The following is an 18,776-nucleotide window of genomic DNA, read 5'->3' on the forward strand; positions in this document are numbered from 1 at the left end:
CCGAGGAGTTTTTATTTCTTCCCTCCTCCTCCTCCTCTATTCTGAGTCGGTAGTGGGACACAGGAAGAAATAAAAAAAAGTGATAAGGCGGCATGAGGAGGATGCAAGCTGCTCTCTGAAGATCTGTCACATCGGAAATTATAATAGGAAACCAAAAAGGACCGAAACCCCCTTTTTTCTTGAAGATGCCGGAGTACTAATTTCCCTCAAACCCCCGGTGGGTAAAACAGACCAAACCCGTTCTCCCTGGCAACAAGAGGCTGCCGTTTTTATGTTTTATGGTGTTACCCCCACTGTTTCTTTCTCAGTCTGAAGGCAACATAGAATCTAACTCGCTGACTTACCTGGCACTCCGGTGACTACACGGGGCAAACCTGGCACATCTCTCGGCTTGTCATGAACGGTCCGTAAGGCAGTCGTTGGGTATGGACCTTCATGTCTGGTGTTGGTGGCGTTCTTTTACTTTGCCTTCAGTCGCCTCAGAGACTTAACAGCTCAAAGCAAGGAGGGCAGCAGACCAATGTCCAGCCGCTGTTTGGTGTCTAGGCTGGGGCTTCCACTGAATTATCTTCTCGAGGACCTACAAGCTACAACTTGAAACTGATGAGAAGGACATCTTAATAATTCACCGATCCGCTCCCCCCATTTTCTGGGAGTCTAGTTTATTGTCTTTAATTAGGACATTGAGATATCTTTTCATCTTTAGCGAACACGATGGACCTCTAATGTAAATCATGTTTGGATTGAAGTCTCCACTTTACTATATGCCAGGTAAGGAAGCCAAGCAAGAAGAGCGTGCTTTTTTTCCTTTCCTTCAGTTGCTGCTCGTCACTGTCATTAATGCCCTTTGAGGATGAAAGTATTTTTAAATGGTAGATTTCCCCCCTCCTTCCTATGTGAGTGCAACATGAGAACTTTGGCTCTCATTAGGAAGGGGGCATGTCTTTTCTGGCTCTTTTCGTCTCCATTATTAGCGGCTAAGTGGCAAGCCTTGTTTTATTTAACAGCAAGCTGCAGAAGCACTTAAGTAATCTAAGGTGAATTAAGCTTGGTGTGGGGTTACCATCAGTTGGTGCTTAACAGTGCTGCACGGCTGAATGAGCTCTGATTATGTAGTAAACGGTCCAAGTGTTGCAAATACCAGGCTCCTTTAAAGTCGGGCAGAAAAGAAGAGATGAAAGAGAACGGGGAAGCCTTTCCTTCTTAATTAACATTTGCCACCGGTGGCTCAGTTTCCGTTCACATTTGGCATCATAAGTTACATTTTCCTACAGTTTGTAGCGGTTGGTACGTTAGCACTGAAAACGGCGAAGGATTACAAGGGTTTACAGCGGCATCGTGCCGAGTTTGAACTCTTCGCAGTGACCTGTCAGGAAGGGTCTCCGTTGCCAGGCTTTCGGCACAGAGCTGGGTGAGGAGCTCGTGCCAGGCACAGAGGGGGTATGTGCGGTTGAGACGATGTGTCGACGGATGGGGCGCTTTGTTTTGACGGTGACCCACAAGTTTGGCCAGTCATTTCCAGTCGGATTACCAGTTGTGACATTTCGGACTGCTATCAATATACAGTAATGTACTTTTCTCCCATGCTGCTAGTTTGATTGACAGCGTAATCGCCGCAGTGTGTTGTCTGCGTGCCCTGCACGTCCCGTCCAACTTTGTGATTTTTGTTGACGTGATAGTCTCTAGCTCCCCCTCAACCCGGAGAGGGAAATGCAGGGGTGAAAACTACATGAAAATATTCTTGAAATAAAGATACCCTGCCATCAATTAACTACAGTCGAGCAGAGCTGAAAAGTGGCTAAGGAAGTGGACTGTATGGCACAAAACGGGCAAGTGAGTAACCGCTGAACCCTCACTGTGTGACCCTGAGTGAGCCACCGCTGCACGTCCAAGTGCTCAGCTCGCAGATACGTGAAGGCTTTCCACCTCACAGTCTCTGATCTTGTCAGCCTCTTAAATACATGTCCATTATTTTATGGATGGTATTACGTATTGCAGATTACGCTTTACATATGTAATGAGCACACTTGACAGAAGTATCTGGGAGCATATTGCCCATTACATATACGTTATTCTATATGTATGACATATCATACATTTCCGGCGCCGCATCCGAGTGGCAGCCTTTCCAGCAGCTCCGTGTATGAATTTATCTTTTTACCTTTTTATCTGTTTTTTTTTTCTCTATTTCTCTATTTCACTGATCACTTCTACCACTTTCTTTTATGTGGAATCGCTCCCTGGACACTTTTTACTACTTGTGAATTTCCCCTTGGGATTAATAAAGTATCTATCTATCTATCTATCTATCTATCTATCTATCTATCTATCTATCTATCTATCTATCTATCTATCTATCTATCTATCTATCTATCGCAAGTTATTACATAGCCATTATGTTGTGCTTTACCCTTGGTGACCAAAACAACAATAGGATTTACTCTCCATATTGACACTTGTTGCTGTTGGGTCAGCTCATCTCTCCCTTGCAAGTTCATTTTTATATTTGGTTAATCCAGTTAAGAGTGTTTGTGTGTGTGTGTGTGTGTGTGTGTCAGTCACTCACTCAGATGTTCATGGGGCACTAGGCAGAAAGCAGTCAGTGCGTATATGTGTATCTGCACTTATCAACATTATGTTATTTCATGTTACTGTATGTGTATATCATTATACCTATCATATAGTAGAATAGAAACTGTTTTTAAAGCAATTTATATATACATACAGTATGTGCAATATGTGTCTCTGTGTGTACCTGTAAGTATATACGGAATATCTATGTGTAAATGTTAGTGTTCATGTATTCTATATATAGATGTTATTCTATATAATAGTGTAGTATTCAGTTTTTATTCTGTAGGATTTATATATAATGTAAATGTCTGCACATAAATGTACACTTAAACATCTCCCTTTATATACTGTTTATATGCACATACATATATGTTGACTGCTTACAGACCTTAGTGATATATAAATTTGATTTAATATTGAAAATACTGAATATACGAAAGCTGACGATGTTACAGTAAAACCTTATGCAACCCAAGATCATACTTATAGCCCTATACTGTAAATGTATGAAAGCAATTTAAATTAATAAGGAAGTAAATAAAAAATGCCCTCTAGTGTCACTTTAAAATATTTGTAGCTTGATTCAGAGCTCAACCACTTTGCCATTTCAAGAAACTCATTTAAAAAGCCCCATAATATTTAGTGCAATTTAAACCTTTAAAATGACACGCATGATGGTCGTCCACGTTTGTGAGAAAAATGTCTCTTTGGTATTAAATTGCATCTCATGTACGCTTGCATACTTTGAAATACACACTTTTGTTAAGGAACATTTACAATAATCTTGAACTGTGGGCGTTTAATAAGATTTTCGATACAGAGTCCAAGAACAGCTGTCAGAGTGCATCAGGTAGGTTCCTTAATAAGAAAGGCGATTTTCTTTCAAAGTACTCCTCCTGACAGCCTGCTAGTGCAAGAAGTAAGCATTTTTTAGGACATGAAACAAGAATGATCACCTCACAGTCTCTTCTTAAGTGCTTGTAAACTCAAATCTGCAGAACTCTGCAGGTTGTCATTCCAACCGACTCCTTCTTTAGTCAGACACAGGCCAGTTATTTCCCAATTCTGTGTATTTTTACAGTGCCTATCCAAAAATTCCCAACAGGTTTTGTTCACTGTATGTAGGAATTTGACAAGTCATCCATGAGACAAGCGTCCTCCTGGTCTTGCTTATGATTCTGCTTTGTTATTTATTTGGCCATCTTTAAGTTGTTTAAACTGTTGCTTGATATTGATGAGAAAGATGGAAATGGAATTGATTTCGCTGCTCATCTTTAGTATTCTTTGCCTCATACCTGCACTGTTTTATTTGTCATCACTATTTTGATATATTTGACTAATCAAACTCCAAAGAAAAATGTCAATTGAAAACAAAAAGAACTTAAAATTCAAATCATTTGAACTTTTTAAACTAAAGTAAATTTCACCTTGTAGTGTTTTTTTTCTGACTATTCACTGAGAGGAGCTGATTTCACAAGGAGTTTGTTCAATTAAAAGCACAAGCGAGTCTCGATTATAAATTTTGGTTGAAAGAAACCATGCAGCTAAGAGGGTCCCACGTTTAAGGACCTAATGAGTGACAAGAAGGCGCCCCCTCCAAAGTTCATAACTGCCTCCAGTGGCACTGAAAAGGGAAATGCGGGCTGAGGAAGTCTGACTGGAGCATCCCTTTGGAGAGGTCCACAGTCCTTGCTTTACGGTCGTGAGCGCGGTCTGGTAGTTACACTTGTAAAGGGTTAACAGTGCAGGGGATTTTGAATGCATGTTGTATGCGTAGTAAACGTATTCTTTAGGAATGCACTCCTTTCTCATTAATATTACAGATTTCTGCTGAGGCTGTCATTGGCGTCGTATCACTCAGAAATGACAGCGCAAAGTTTAGACAATTTTGTATTCATTTCATAGCAGGGAGGAAATTACATTAACTTTGATCTTGTATTGTCAGTGGTGTTTTGGTCCTTTTTTGCATGCAGCCTGCATTTCTGTTCAATAAGCAGTGAACAATAATTGACACATTATATTAGTTCTATCAAACTGAAATACAGGTGGAAAAGGAAAATATGATTAATTGTAGGATATCGGGTGTCTTTGTTTTGTAATGATATTTTCAGTGTTTGCAAGCTAACTAATAACAAGGAAAGAGAAGCACGCATAGAAAGTCGAACACGAAGGCTGTTGCAATGACAGAATGAAACAAAACAGGTAGGATGATGTGCTGAGCTGGGCGGATCTCCCTAACAAACAAGCTGTGTGCATTCCAAGCACCAGGCAATGTAATCACCTGGAGAACCTGCTCAAAGGAGCCATAAATCTGAGATTCAGTAATAGGGCCTGCTGCTCATTACAGCCCAGGCCTTATGGGTCTAATTAGGATCTGTGCTCAAGCGCGCAGCGTATCACCTCTTGGAGTTCGCGGCCTCCACTTGTCTCGCACTTTACTGGTAGTCAGCACAGCGCCGAGCTGAAGAGCTGATAACTTAAGAGTCCCGGTTCCAAGATTTACGGTACAAGAAAAAAAAAAAATGGAGACTGCACGGATTGCCTGGGGTTCCTTCTTAACAAGAGGGCACACAGTGACTCTTTGCACTGCTAAATTATTCATTTAGGGCTGGTGCTTGTAAAATGAATATATGTGTAGAATTACAGGGAACACTGGAGATTGTCTGCATTGTATGGATTGCTTTTGCAGCTTTAGGATAAAGCCTTGCCCGTTTTAAAAAGAACAGGGTGACATGTACCTCATGGAGTCTCATTAAGGGGGACCTGTTTTCATATAACTGTGTGAGTGACCTCCCCGTATACACATACCGGAAAAATCTATGCATGTGTGTCAAGGCAGGAGAATGCCACCTAATGAATGAAAAACATTCATGATAAAAACAAAAAAAAAAAAGTTGTCGCTGAAGATGTTGTTGATTTTGAATTTCTACCGTATTCACATATTTGTATCCAGGTATGCCATGTATATGCAGTCATTTTAAGTGCAGTTGGACTCCAGACTAATTTGCCATGAGAGGAACATGTTGAACAGAGCCCAATCGATTATTTTTTTCTTTTTCAAAATCACCCTCATTCAGATACAGTATATACCACAATTTAAGATATACATTCTTAAATTTTAAACATGAGGCATTGAAGTGGTAAGCCAGCTAGCCAGGAGATGGATTTAATTTAAACTTTTCAGACATGGATTTGAAGGCCACGCCATCAGGTCATCGCAAATAAGTGTGTGAAACCCACAAAACCGCAGGTACATCATATTTAGTAAAGAGAGAGAACACTTGGACCGGGACGCACTCTCTGGACTTCCCTAAAAACATCTGGACACTCATCAGTCGACGAGTAGAACCCTCGTCATGATTTTTTAAAACTGTCCCCCCCCACCCATTTAAATAACAGATGACAGCCTTCACCACCTAATCAATTATTCACACCCACTCCGTTTTTCTGAATAAATTCATTGAGCAGTACATCTTTTAATTGCATTGTTATCGACGTCCTAAGGAAATCGACTCTTAGACATCGTCTTTACTTGTTAGCCGCACAAAATGCCCTTCGGCAAACCGGGCCCAGCATCTCCAAGCATGCATATAATGCACAGCAGCCACGGTACAGTTTTGGTCGCAAGTCAACCCTCTTTTCAAGAAGAAAGGATGTAAGCAATTGTGGCATCTGCTTAGTGGCTCTTAGGAGTGAATCCTTTGGAAGGATATTATCGCTCATTTATCTGGACTCCCGGAAAAGTCAGTTTGTTAGTAAATGTATTAATTTGACAAAACCTGATGTCCAGAATGTAGGCCTGATGAATAAACATATACATTTTCATTTGTTTATTTTGAGGGTGTCATTAGTTACCGTCCTTAATGTCATTTGTTTCTTTATAACACCTTTCATGGTCAGCACCAGATTTACTTGCCCAGGGATATTTTGGTGAGATGTACTTAATAATTTAAGGAGCAGCAGTCGGCCAGTGAACTATCCAGTTAGGAATGGAAAGGAGTGCAGCCTGCACACTGGCGGGTTTATTTACCCACAAAGACACATCCAAGGACTTAGAAATGCAGGCCAATTAAAGAAATATTTCTCTGTAACAAAGCAGATCACAAATACTGTTTTTTAAATTCAGTTTAAAGCTAAATGGGGTGCACTTGTTAATGTTTAGTGTTCTCCGGTCTGTGATTAAAACCTAGCTGTCATATACCGTAGATCACATTGAAATAGTGATCCAAAAAGGCTGGAGTGGTAAAGAAAAACACACAAAAAACATAAGTAAGGAAGACTGGCATAAAGAGGAACAGAAAAGAGTGCAGTTCATTCTGCACAACCTGTTTACTTTTGTGTTTCATCTATCACCAGACTCTGTGACGGAAAACAATGCTTACTGCATACAGCTCGGTGAGCATGAACTTTTATTAGACTTTCTGATTATCTGTATCATTAAAAATATTGTGCCAGAGTATTCCAAACACGGCGGATTCCAAGTGCCACAGAGATGCAAGTTATATCTTTATTAAAAATAGAAGCCTCCTGAAGAATTGAATTTCCTTCAGGCTGCACATTTCTTCAGTTGATATAGCACCTTTTCTTAAAAAGAACAACATTGCTAAAAGCTTTGTAAAATAATTGTTCATATACGGGGGCCACAGTGTAGTCAAAGGTGATCTTGTGATCTGTGGGTAGGCATGCTGGGATAATCTGTGCCACAAAATTATTAATACAAAGCAAAGTCTGATTAGGTGATTGAGGGCTTAGAAGATATTAGAGTGAGTCTGGGGTGTATTTATGATCAAAATTGGATATAAGTTTAAGTGCCCAAAAAGATGATCTATTTCAATAATATAATATACAGTATATATATATATATATATATATATATATATATATATATATATATATATATATATACACAAACACACACACATTTATCTAATGCCTTATATAGTGATATCCACTGACACTCAATCATACAAAATATCTGTTTAAATTCATTAATTTATTCATTCTTAAACTGTTTTTGTACTTCAGAGCTGCAGGGATACAGCAGCCATCATTTTTGTCGCATGATGGCCCTCTTTGCATTGAGAAATGATTTTGGCAATTGTGGTAGATGCTTAATGGCTGCTGTGAGTGAGTCCTTTGGTACAGCGTGCCTCTGGGATATTACTGGTCATTTATATAGAATCCGGAAAAGCACACAGAAAGGCTGAACAGACTTGGGAGTCCTGACAGCTAGATGGGGAGCACAGTAAAGACATTTTCTTGGCTAACTTTTCACCTGGATAGTAAACTTGATTTTCTGTAGCCATCCTCACTATGTGGAGGTGGGAGTAATTGGCACTGCTAAATTTATAAGCAGCATCACTGGTTTCCTTTTTGCGCACGCAGATGCAGGTTAAGCAGATGTCACAATATATGGCTTTTAGTTGTGGGGCATGTGAGATTTGCCGACTGAAGCTGCTGATCTCAACGTGACTGAAAATTGCTGGGCATGTTACATTTAGCAGCTGAGTGAGTGCCAATCTTCCAGTACAGTCTTGCTTGCCCCTTATTTTTACAGCTAATAGCGTTCTGCATAATGGAGCTGACATTATACAAAGGGTTAACAGCTATGGCAAGTTCAGCCTCAATCTTTCCCTTTTCTTGTTTTTTTTCCCATTCCTTTATGGTATGTAAAACACAAGACTAGTCTTTTTTTGTCAAGAACTAGGAGTCCCAAAGCACTAAAGACTTCCAAAAATGCCCACTAGAGGAGGATATCACCATTAAATCTCAGGCTAGTAATAACATCACATGCAGGATCTTTATAAAATAAAAAGATTTACTCTTAACACGGTGCTAAGTAACAAAAGCTCCATAGAGCACAAAAGGCAAAATGGAATTGCCTGAAGCAAAGGCAGTTCAAGTCGAACAAAGCCTCAATACAGAAATCCAAGGCAAGGTGAAAAAACAGAGCAATAGGTCAAATATTAGGCGGTGTGGTGCAGTAGTTAAGGCTTTCAACTTCAAACCCTGAGGTGGTGGGTTTAAATCCTGCTACTGACACTGTGTGACCATGAGGAAGTCACCTGATGTGCCTGTGCTATAACTGGAAAACCAAAAGGAATGTAACCAATTGTTTCATAAATGTTATAAGTCGCCTTTGATAAAGCTATGTTAAATAAGTAAATGTAAAATCCAATAATTCAAAAAAATAACAGTAAAAACAAGTAAATTTGCCACTCCTCAGTGACTGGCAGGTGACTCCGCCTCATGAAATCAAACACATGTAACATAACAAAGGTAGCTTATCTCTCTATTATAATAAAAAAAAAATCCTTGTACGAGACGTCACTTTTTCAGAGAGATACTTTCATGTCCTGCAAGACGAGACTTTGTGCCAAGAGATTTAACTACACCCGGGGCCGGAAATAAAAGACAAAAAGTAAATGACAAAGTAGAATGCCGTAAAGAAGTTCCAAAACGTTGGCACGATATACATGGAGAGCAGGTTAGAGATAATAAAAGTACTAAAATTCGAAAGTATCAAATAAATGATAGTAAAGATTGCGTTAGTGCAAACAAAAGGAAATTGTTACTCGGTAAAATAACAGTGAAAAGAGATCTAATGTATTGTTCGAATTTAAAGTTTAAGTCAGTGACTTGTAGAACGTCTGATTCGTGTTGCCATCAGAGAAAAGATTTGTTGTTTGGTGAAAGTGAAATCCACATACACAAGAGATGCGAAGTGGCTGGTGTGCATTGCAGGCCAGGGGAGTTGGCAAGCGAAGCAAGCAGGGGGCAAAGCCCCCTAGTATATGTATATATATATATATATATATATATATATATATATATATATATATATATATATATATATATATATATATATATGTGTGTATATATATATATATATATATATATATATATATATATATATATATATATGTATGTATATATATATATATATATATATGTATATATGTGTATATATATGTATATATATATGTATATATATGTATATATATATATATATATGTATATATGTGTATATATATATATATATATGTATATAATATATATATATATAATATATATATATATATATGTTTATAGACAAAAATAAAAATAAAGAATGATGTGTACAAAAAAAATGCTGGGCTTGTCATACTAGACGACTGCCTCCAGTTTGCTAAGATTATGTAAATGAAGACTGCAACTAGAAAGTCGCATAATGTGAAATGGCCAGGTTTGGGGATGTTATGTTTTGCTGTTTGCAACCTAACATTTAGCCTGTTTGTTCATACCAAAAACTGTTTTGCAGTCGTGAGTGTCTTTTGAATACAGGACATCCACCTCATGCTAAGTGTGTTTGGGCCCACCCAGTACTTGGATGAGAGACCAACCAGGAAAAGCTTGGGTTGCTGCTGGAAGAAGTGTTGGTGATGCCAGCAGAGGGTGCTTATCCTATAATCTGTGTGTGGATCCCAATGCCCCAGTGCAGTGATGGAGACACTGTGCTGTAAAAATGACTCCGTGGTACAGATGAGGTCCTGACTCTCTGTGATCATTCAAGATTCCTGGGCATCTATCAGAAAGAGTATCCCAATGTCCAGGCTAAGCTGCCCATCACAGCCTTGTCCATTCTGGCTCCCCAATCACCCCATGTGCCCAAATGGCTATCTCTGTCTCTCACCACTTCACCACCTAATAGCTAATGTGTGGTGAGCGTACTGACTCAGTTATGGCTGCCATCGCATCATCCAGATGTGCGCAACACATTGCTGGTGATTGAGGAGCTTCCCCACTTCCTGAAGCGCTTTGAGTAGTCAGATAAACACTATCCATCCATCCATTATCCAACCTGCTATATCCTAATTGCAGGGTCATGGGGGTCTGCTGGAGCCAATCCCAGCCAACACAGGGCGCAAGGCAGGAAATAAACCCCGGGCAGGGCACCAGCCCACCGCAATAAACACTATGTAAATGTGTTACGATGGATGGCTGACATATTTAAGTGGAAGCATTGTGGATTCAAATGTTACAGTGGTTAGAGCTACAACCTTAGAACTCCAGAGACCTGGGCTTCCATCTCTGCATAGTTTCTTTCCATAACAAGTTCACATGTCCTCCCTGTGCCCATGGCAGCTTGCTGTCATAGCCCAAAAACACACAAGTATGGAGAGTGCTTGAACACACACAAGGCTATCATCAGTCTTTTTTTTTCCATATAGCAACTTTCACAAAGCACACCAGTAAATGCAAAGTAACAAGATACGATACGAGGTCAATACCCAGTAATGGCCTGGTGTCCCATGAGAGCAGAGACCAGTGTCACCTCCAGTACTCTTCGAATAGGCACCTGCTACCCACAGCCCTGTAATGACAAAGAGTGCTCCTCAAAGGAGGCCCAAAGCAGGCAATTTACACTGAATAAACATGAATTCATTTTCCCTTCTGCATAACAGTTTTTGGCATCTGAAGCTGTCCTATAGAAATGAATGCACTTCTATAGGAATGCAAGACATGGGCACCTGGAGCCAAGAAACGAATCAGACCAGGAAGTGAAAACCGGCACCTAAGAAATAATTTTTTCAAATTATTTTTTAATTATTTTTTAGCTTTATTGGATCTAGGCTGAGTGACTTGTTTCTCTTGTCATTGTATGTTGACCCTGTGTTAACCTATATATGATAAATAAACCTAAACCTAAACCTAACCTAAACCTGCCCAAAGACACACATCTGGGGAGCCGAGATACAGGCGACCTGTGGAATAATGTGGTCATCACCTTCCTTGATGTTTCCTTTCAGATGGAAGGTCAGTTGATCGTGCACCTTTGCAAAGGCTGCACCAGCAGGCAAGGAGGTGCAGTGTCACAACATCGCTTCTGAAAGTCATCGAGCAAGCTTTATGTCTGCAGGGGGCAGCAGCTAGCATGTGGGTTTGAGGTCCCTCTGACACAGGCATGCACCCTCCCTGACACTTCTTTTGTGGCTTCCGCATTGCTAGTTTTAAGTGTAGCCTCTTATCGCTTTCTTCACCATCATTCACACACAAAATTAGCTTCAACCGCCTTGTAGTCTTAACTGCCGTTGCTAAGGAAACGGTGTCAGACACATGCTAGTTTTTCAATGATTATTTGACAAGAAAAAAGGGGAGCGTAAAAAAAAAAAAGGAAAAATTGTTACTTGGCTCCTGCAGACTAATTACCTCTAAGAGTAAGAGAGAGAGACAGAGATACAGTGTGTGTGTGTGTGTGTGTGTGTGCGAGAGTGATGAGACTTGCATTGTCGTCTTTATTTCAGGCAGCTTTGCCCTAAAGCTAGGAGGTGACAGGTGAAACAGGTGAAGCTGACCAGAAGTTAATAAGTCCTGACTTGTTTCGTCAAGCAATTTAAGGCTTCATTTCACTTTGTACAAGCACGTCAGACTTGGTGGGATTTTGTTTTTTGGGTAGCCGTGCTGTGCACACAAACGCGATTTGACGGATATTCAAACAAGAGAACAGCGCACAGGCCGAATTGGACAGATTTCACAGACATTTGGTGAGCCCTGTTTCATGAAGTGCCAGGCCACTCTGATAAAAGAGGCGCGCTTGTAAGTGATCCTTGGCTGTCAAAGGCCTATAAAAGGAAGGCCTTGCCTAATTTTTTTTTTCTTTCCTCTGAAGGAGAAGCAATATGAACTACCGCCGCCCCGGCAGTTCAGGAACTCACTTGAAAGACACGAACAATTAACTCTAATTTGTTACACAAAGAAGGCTACAGCTGTCTGCCAGTAAACGTGAAGGGTTAAAAGTCCCAGCCGGTGGCCAATGAAAAAGCAGTAAGCTAGACTGGGAAACGAAGGTAGAAGGCCAGGTGCCACGCCATGTTTGCTTGTTGTTCCACTTTAGCGTTTCTTCTTGACCTACAACCTAAATTTTAGATTCCTAGAGGCGACCTCCGCGATCAGACATAATTTGAACACAAAAACATCAGCAATGAGAGTGAAAAGATATAAGATGTTTATAAGTTCCTGTTAGGTTTTCTGTTTTGTCCTCCTATATATTTGTTTCACAACCAGTTGCCTTGGTAGCCCCTGATTTTAAAAAGGGATTGCACACGTGTCCTTGCCTTGTGGCCTGGGTTGCACATTGGAAGCTGAAGTTTGAATAACTCCCAGGTTTAAATGTCAGAGGTACAAGCACATAGCCTGACTCTGCCAGACACAAACACAAGCATACGTCTGTAAAGGGGAGAATGCGGGGCGGACATGTCTTGTAGGTGGAGGAATCTGCTAAAAATATCTGTTGGCAGAGGTGTTCCAGTCACAGCTGTGGCTCTAGATATTTGCTTCCCATTAGCATGCTTGTCAGTTCGCATGTCGTTTCCCTGCAGCCGAATGTCAGGAATACCTGCAAATGGTTTAACAAGAGTGGCCTGGATGTATAAATGTTGTGGTTATTGATGCCGCTTTCAAGATACAGAGAAATAATTACGTGTAGGCGTCCTTTTCAGAGTTTAGTCTTTGCATGTTTTCAGTGTTGCACCTTTAAAGATGTCTGAGAGTACAATGACACCAGTTTCAAGAGGAAAGTGACATTTCCTTATATTATACAGATTTGAATTACCTAAACAGAATTTTATTTAAGAAACAAAATTGACATGCTGTTAGAATGAGACTTTCATATAGTGCTGGGTGGGTGGTGAGTTCATCTTTTGATGTTATGACAATGATACGAGTGTCGAATGAGTGGCAGGCAGTGTGATTGTAGTGGCTAAGACCAAGGCTGCCTGTTCAATCCTCGCCTCTGAATTGAACCGACTTGTCCTGCAGCTGCACATACCGTATCAGAGCTCTATAACATGAAGACCCACAGAAAACCGGCACCTCACAGAAACCAGAGCTGTATCATCATTTATACAGGGTAGGGCATAAAGATATAGAGGGTGACACAGAAAAACGGGAACTTTTGAAAAACCCAATAAAAATAGAAGAAATCCAACAAAAAAATGTTATTGACAGCAATTGAACCACTACAACTTGCCTTTTAAGAGACAGTAATCCAAATTATCAATGTCTGGAAATTACGTTCTGTAGATGGCGTCTTCCTGAACGTATGCATTCTTCCAATCTGCTGTTGAGGTTCCTCATTGATCGCTGCAACATCTCAGCTGGGATACCACGAAGTTCGTCCTGTCGGTTTCTTTTTTAGAGCAGATCCAGTCTCTTCAAAGTTTTTAATCCAAGTTTTTATCGCGTGTTTCGAGGGAACTCGACCATGACGCCCTAAGTTGAAAAAACGTCAGAACTCCCTCTGCGCACCTTCCAAACTATCATTGTTTTTGTAAAACATTTTTATGGCGAAAGCACGCTGTTGACCGTTCCACTGATCCATGATTACTAAATGGCGAGATTGTTTACAGCTCAACGTCCCTGTTCCGCAGTGCTGCCAACTGTACATGGTTGCCACTATGCATTTCAAAAGTTCCATTTTTCTGTGTCAAACTGTGTAAAGATGTATAAAAAATGATTGATTGAAGCTATCTAAAACAAAAATTGTATATATTTCTGAAAAGTACATACAGTAAAAACTGTTTTGTTTTAATGGGTTTTAAAAATCATATCAGACAATTGGCGGCCGTCGTTGGTAATACTGAAGATGTTCACGGAAGTTCACCATCACTCTACAGGTCATCTTAGGCGGAATGGCGTCAACTTCCTGTGTGATCCTTTCCTTCAGAACTTCAAGAGATCGAGGATGATGTTTGAAAACATTATCCTTTAGGTATCCCCAAAGGAAAAAAAAGTCACATGGGCTTAAATCTGGTGACTGTGCTGGCCACCCCACGTCTCCCCTTAAAGAGATGAACGTCATGCTGTGTAAGCTGTAGCCCCATCCTGTTGAAACCACACATGTTCTGTCCTAGGTCTGCCAGGTGGTTTTCTTTTCAGTGTGGACCCCATTGTCCGAAGGTTAAAAATCCATAGCAAAATCGTTTTCCAATCTGGTACAGATGCATTTCGACTGAGCATGAAGTGTGTATGGAACGCTTTCTGCATCGGTTGTTCTCATAATACGCTTGAACAACAGAGCCCCGATGCTCACCGGTCCAACTCATGATGGGTACTGAAAATGGTAGAACCTAACCTACTGAATGAGACCTACCCCACCTTTCTACCCCTCACTACAGCCCACACAGTTCTCTCTCGAAATATGGGAGATCTTTATGCCTCACCCTGTAGTTGAAATGTATTTATGTGGCCAACACCTTTATCCAAAGTGACTTGCAACATTTGAAATACACTTTGTTTTCTTTTTCCAATTGGAGCCCAGGCAGGTGAAGTGACTTGCTCAGGGTCACACAGCGTCAGTGGTGGGATTTGAAGTGTAAAGCCTTACCCACTGCACCACACTGCCTATCATCATCATCATCACAATCAATGGTGATCATGTCAGGTCAGGTTCAAGGACTCCTGTTTCTCCTGTCTCTCTATACTTTGATCTTCACTTGATACCCGTGTATGAGTCCACTCTAAGCATCACCGCCTTTCCTACTCTTAGTCAATGTGCCTTTTAGGATGTGTCTGATCATTTTCTTTTTTCCTTTGAATTTTTTTTAAAAACTTCTTTTACTAAAATAAAATGCTGCAAAATATACAGATCAGCAAACTCTAAGCCTGCTGTTTACAAATATAAGAACTTGCACTTGATTATCAATTCTGAACACATATGTACCGTAATGAATCACAATAAATTTTTCTGCCCACCAGGTTGCTGCCACCTAAATGTGTTGAATTTCCGGAACATATCAGGTTGTAAGCTTTCGATTAAGACCAGGATCAAGGTTCAAGCCCCATTAGTTCCCGAGTGATCACGTGACAGGCATTTAGATTTGTTTAAATAGTATATTTGCCTGTGTTACCATTTGAATGTGTACATGAGTAGGCAGTAGTGAGTATTTTGTGTTTCCATGACTATCTCATGACTTGATACGATCCGTGTTTTTTTTATCATCTTCACATAAGGCACCTGACTTTCTTTTTTTCTTTCTGTCCACATGCGTGTACTATGAACACTGCCATCTGATTGATCTTCTTCTTGAGCTTCCTGTCCACATGCTTCATTAACAACATTCTTTTTGTGTTGAATGTATCTTTGGCCATTGTTATTCTGGCCATAATCTCATCTTCGCACCATCTGTCATCTGTAAATGAGCAAGCCTAAGTAATGAAACTGCTTTGCTTAAACTTCTCTCTGTTTTCTGTGGAGCCTGCCTCATTTTTTTCTTTGCTTTTTGCTATCTGCTTTACAAACTCTCACAACCTTTGTTGTCTTCACATTGATTTTCATGTCATATGTTTCGCCAGCAGAATGTATCGCATTCATCATTCTTTGTAGCCCTTCCACGGAGTTCGCCACCGTGACTTGGTCTTCTGTCCTTCAGCAGCTCATGTTTCACTCTGGTTCCTCTATTTCTTTATAAATATCAGCATTTCAAATGGTGGTGATGTTTGCACTGTTTTCTTTCATCATTTTTTTCTTATGGCATGTGCTAAATAGCATAATATGTGTGCATATGTGTGCATGTGTGCTGCCCTTGAGTTTAGCTAGAGAAGAAGAAGACTTGCAGAACGGGATTTTGTTTTCTGGGCAAAAACAAGGTGTTGCTCCTACAGGAGTCATGGGTAAGCATAGTCTCCTTGTTTAGATCAGACATGGCGCCTACTGAAAGCGAGAGTTGAAGTCTGGCTGCAGAGTGAAATCTGCAACGGCAAAAGCCAAGGTGGGTGCTTTGTTATGTGATGGGGAAGCCTTTCTAAATCTTTCCTGCTCACGGAAACAACCTGCCTTGAATGTCATCAGAGGGAGAATCAAGTAGCAGTCCTCAGGAGAGTTTCCTAACAGAATAGACAGAGCTACACTCCCATCGACACTGGCGGCAAATGTTAGCTACTTCAGATTTTATTATTTTATAAATCCTTGGCCAACACACTTACAATTCAGAATGCACACCATGGAGGCACAAACGTACCTTTCCATGAATTAATATACTTTTTGCTTACTGTCACATATTACATTTCCGATAATGGTAACAAAGGCTTTATAGTGTTTGTGTTGCCTTTTTTTTAGTTATTGCTTATTTATTTATTTGTTATTGCAAGCATTAATAAAGTATTTCTTTTCTTTGTCACATATAGAAACTAATCCTGAAATATCTACAATGGATTCAGAAAGTACTATGGCCTCTCCACTTTCTGCATGCTTTTATTGAGTTGCAGATTTAATTTTCAATGATAAATTTGCTATTTATGCCTATCAGTCTACGCTTAATAACCCATAATGACAAAGTGAAAACTTGCTTTCAGAAAGGTTTGCTAATTTATTTAAAAAAAAAAAAAATCAATCTCTGTTTATTCTTTGCAAACCTGGATTCTTTCACACTCCATTAGATTGGTTGGCAAATGTCTGTAAACTACCATCTTTTCCTCAGAAGTTCTATGGGGTTTAAGTCATGGCTTTTGGCTGGGCCACTCAAAGACTTGTCCTGAAGCCAACACATCTTAGCTGTATAATTCAGGTCATTATCATGTTAAAAAAAGGTGAGCCATCACCCCAGTCTGACGTTGGGTGCACTCTGGAGCAGGGTTTCTTCAAGGTTTCACCGTATTTGGCCACAATCAGTCTCCATGTATCTGCCGCTTCACTGTAGGGATGGTGTTAGGCAGGTGATGAGTAAACCTGGTCATCATGAGACATAGTGGTTGGAGTTCAGCCCAAAGACCAGACCAGAGAATCTTTTTTTCTTGTGTTCTCAGACTTGTTTAAGCTATCATATGCCTTTTGCTCAAGAGTGGCTTCTATCTAGGCTCTCTACCATGAATGCCTGGTTAATGGAGAACTGCTGGTCAACAGGTTCTCCCATCTCAGTAGAGGGCTTCTTAACCTATTTTAGAGTGACCACTGGGTCCTTGGTCAACTCCCTGATAAAAGCCAACTGTAAGAAGAGTCTGGATGGTCCCAAACATTTAACAATCATTGAGACCTCTGAGCTCCTGAGAACACTCAGAGCTTTAGAAATATTTTATACCTTTGCTCTGACCTAAGCCTCAACACAATTTGATCATGGAGCTCTACAGAGAATTCCTTGAACTTCATGGCTGGTTCTTGTCCTGACATACAGTGTTAATTGTGAGTCCTTATATACACAGGTGTGTGCCTTTCTAAATATGTCAAATAATTCAGGTGGACTCCAGTCGAGTTCCAGACACATCAGGGAGAATTAAAGCAAACAGGATGCATTTGACCACAATCTGGATTGTCACAGCAAAGGGATAATTTTATGAATGAGAGATTTCACTTTTTGACTTTATCAGTTTGCAGACTTTTCTGAAAATATGTTCTCACTTTGTCATGATGGGTTATTGAGTGTAAACTGAAGGATAAAAATGGCAGATGTATCCATTTAAAGTTAAATCCACACTACTGGACTGAATACTTTGTGTTTATATGTGTATGTATATATATATATATATATATGTATATATATATAATGATATACGTAAAGTCCAAAGCAGGCGTAAAGGGCCTATTATTGTTGGCAGTATCCCTTGGTAGCGATTATAACCCTCATGCTAGCTAGTGTGGGCAGTAAATAACTGCTAAGGGTGGGTGACAACAGTAAGTAATTGTAACCCTGAGAATGTTTTAGAACGTAATGGCAGTACGTGGTGTGTCTGGATTTGGTGTAAATATATGTATGCATACAAACACACTCATATAGGGTGCGATCAGAATTGTATAAAATAATGTGATGCATATAGTGACTGTATTGTCACCATTTCTATAAGTGAGGAACCACTGCCATTTTGCTGGTAAATATATGACGGACAATTCAAATCCCCAAAGATGAAAGGCAGACAAATTTGAAAACCACGCTGTAATGCCACCTAAATGAGAGGGGCTGAATTGGATGATCAACGGGGGGGATGCAGAATGAGCGGAACAGTCACTGTATCAGTGTGGATGCATCAGGTGTGTGTCTACTGTGTGTGTATATATATATATATATATATATATATATATATATATATATATATATATATATATATATAAAAAACAAGCTAAGCAAAATGACATTTTCACTAAGCATGCAATCCAGGTCTGGCACAATTTGAAAACTGGTTTCTGTCTGGCTGCTTAAGAATCACCCTGGATAACCAATCACAAGTGAATGGAT

General features: G+C 40.0%; 1 protein-coding gene across 4 annotated transcripts in view; it reads left to right on the forward strand.

Moving 5' to 3' along the window:
- Nucleotides 1-18,776, forward strand: part of gse1 (Gse1 coiled-coil protein) — a 709,767-nt gene that overhangs the window by 542,955 nt on the left and 148,036 nt on the right. The window contains exon 1 of one of the 4 annotated variants that reach the window (XM_039763385.1): nt 391-771. The exons of the other annotated variants lie outside the window; for them this stretch is intronic. Within the exon in view, the coding sequence (XP_039619319.1) occupies nt 735-771 (37 nt within the window). The 5' untranslated portion in view covers nt 391-734. Of the gene's footprint in view, nt 1-390; nt 772-18,776 lie in introns of those variants that run through there. 4 annotated transcript variants of the gene reach the window in all.

The sequence above is a fragment of the Polypterus senegalus genome, chromosome 9 (genome assembly GCF_016835505.1).
Source record: "Polypterus senegalus isolate Bchr_013 chromosome 9, ASM1683550v1, whole genome shotgun sequence".
NCBI classification, from domain to species: Eukaryota; Metazoa; Chordata; class Cladistia; order Polypteriformes; family Polypteridae; genus Polypterus; species Polypterus senegalus.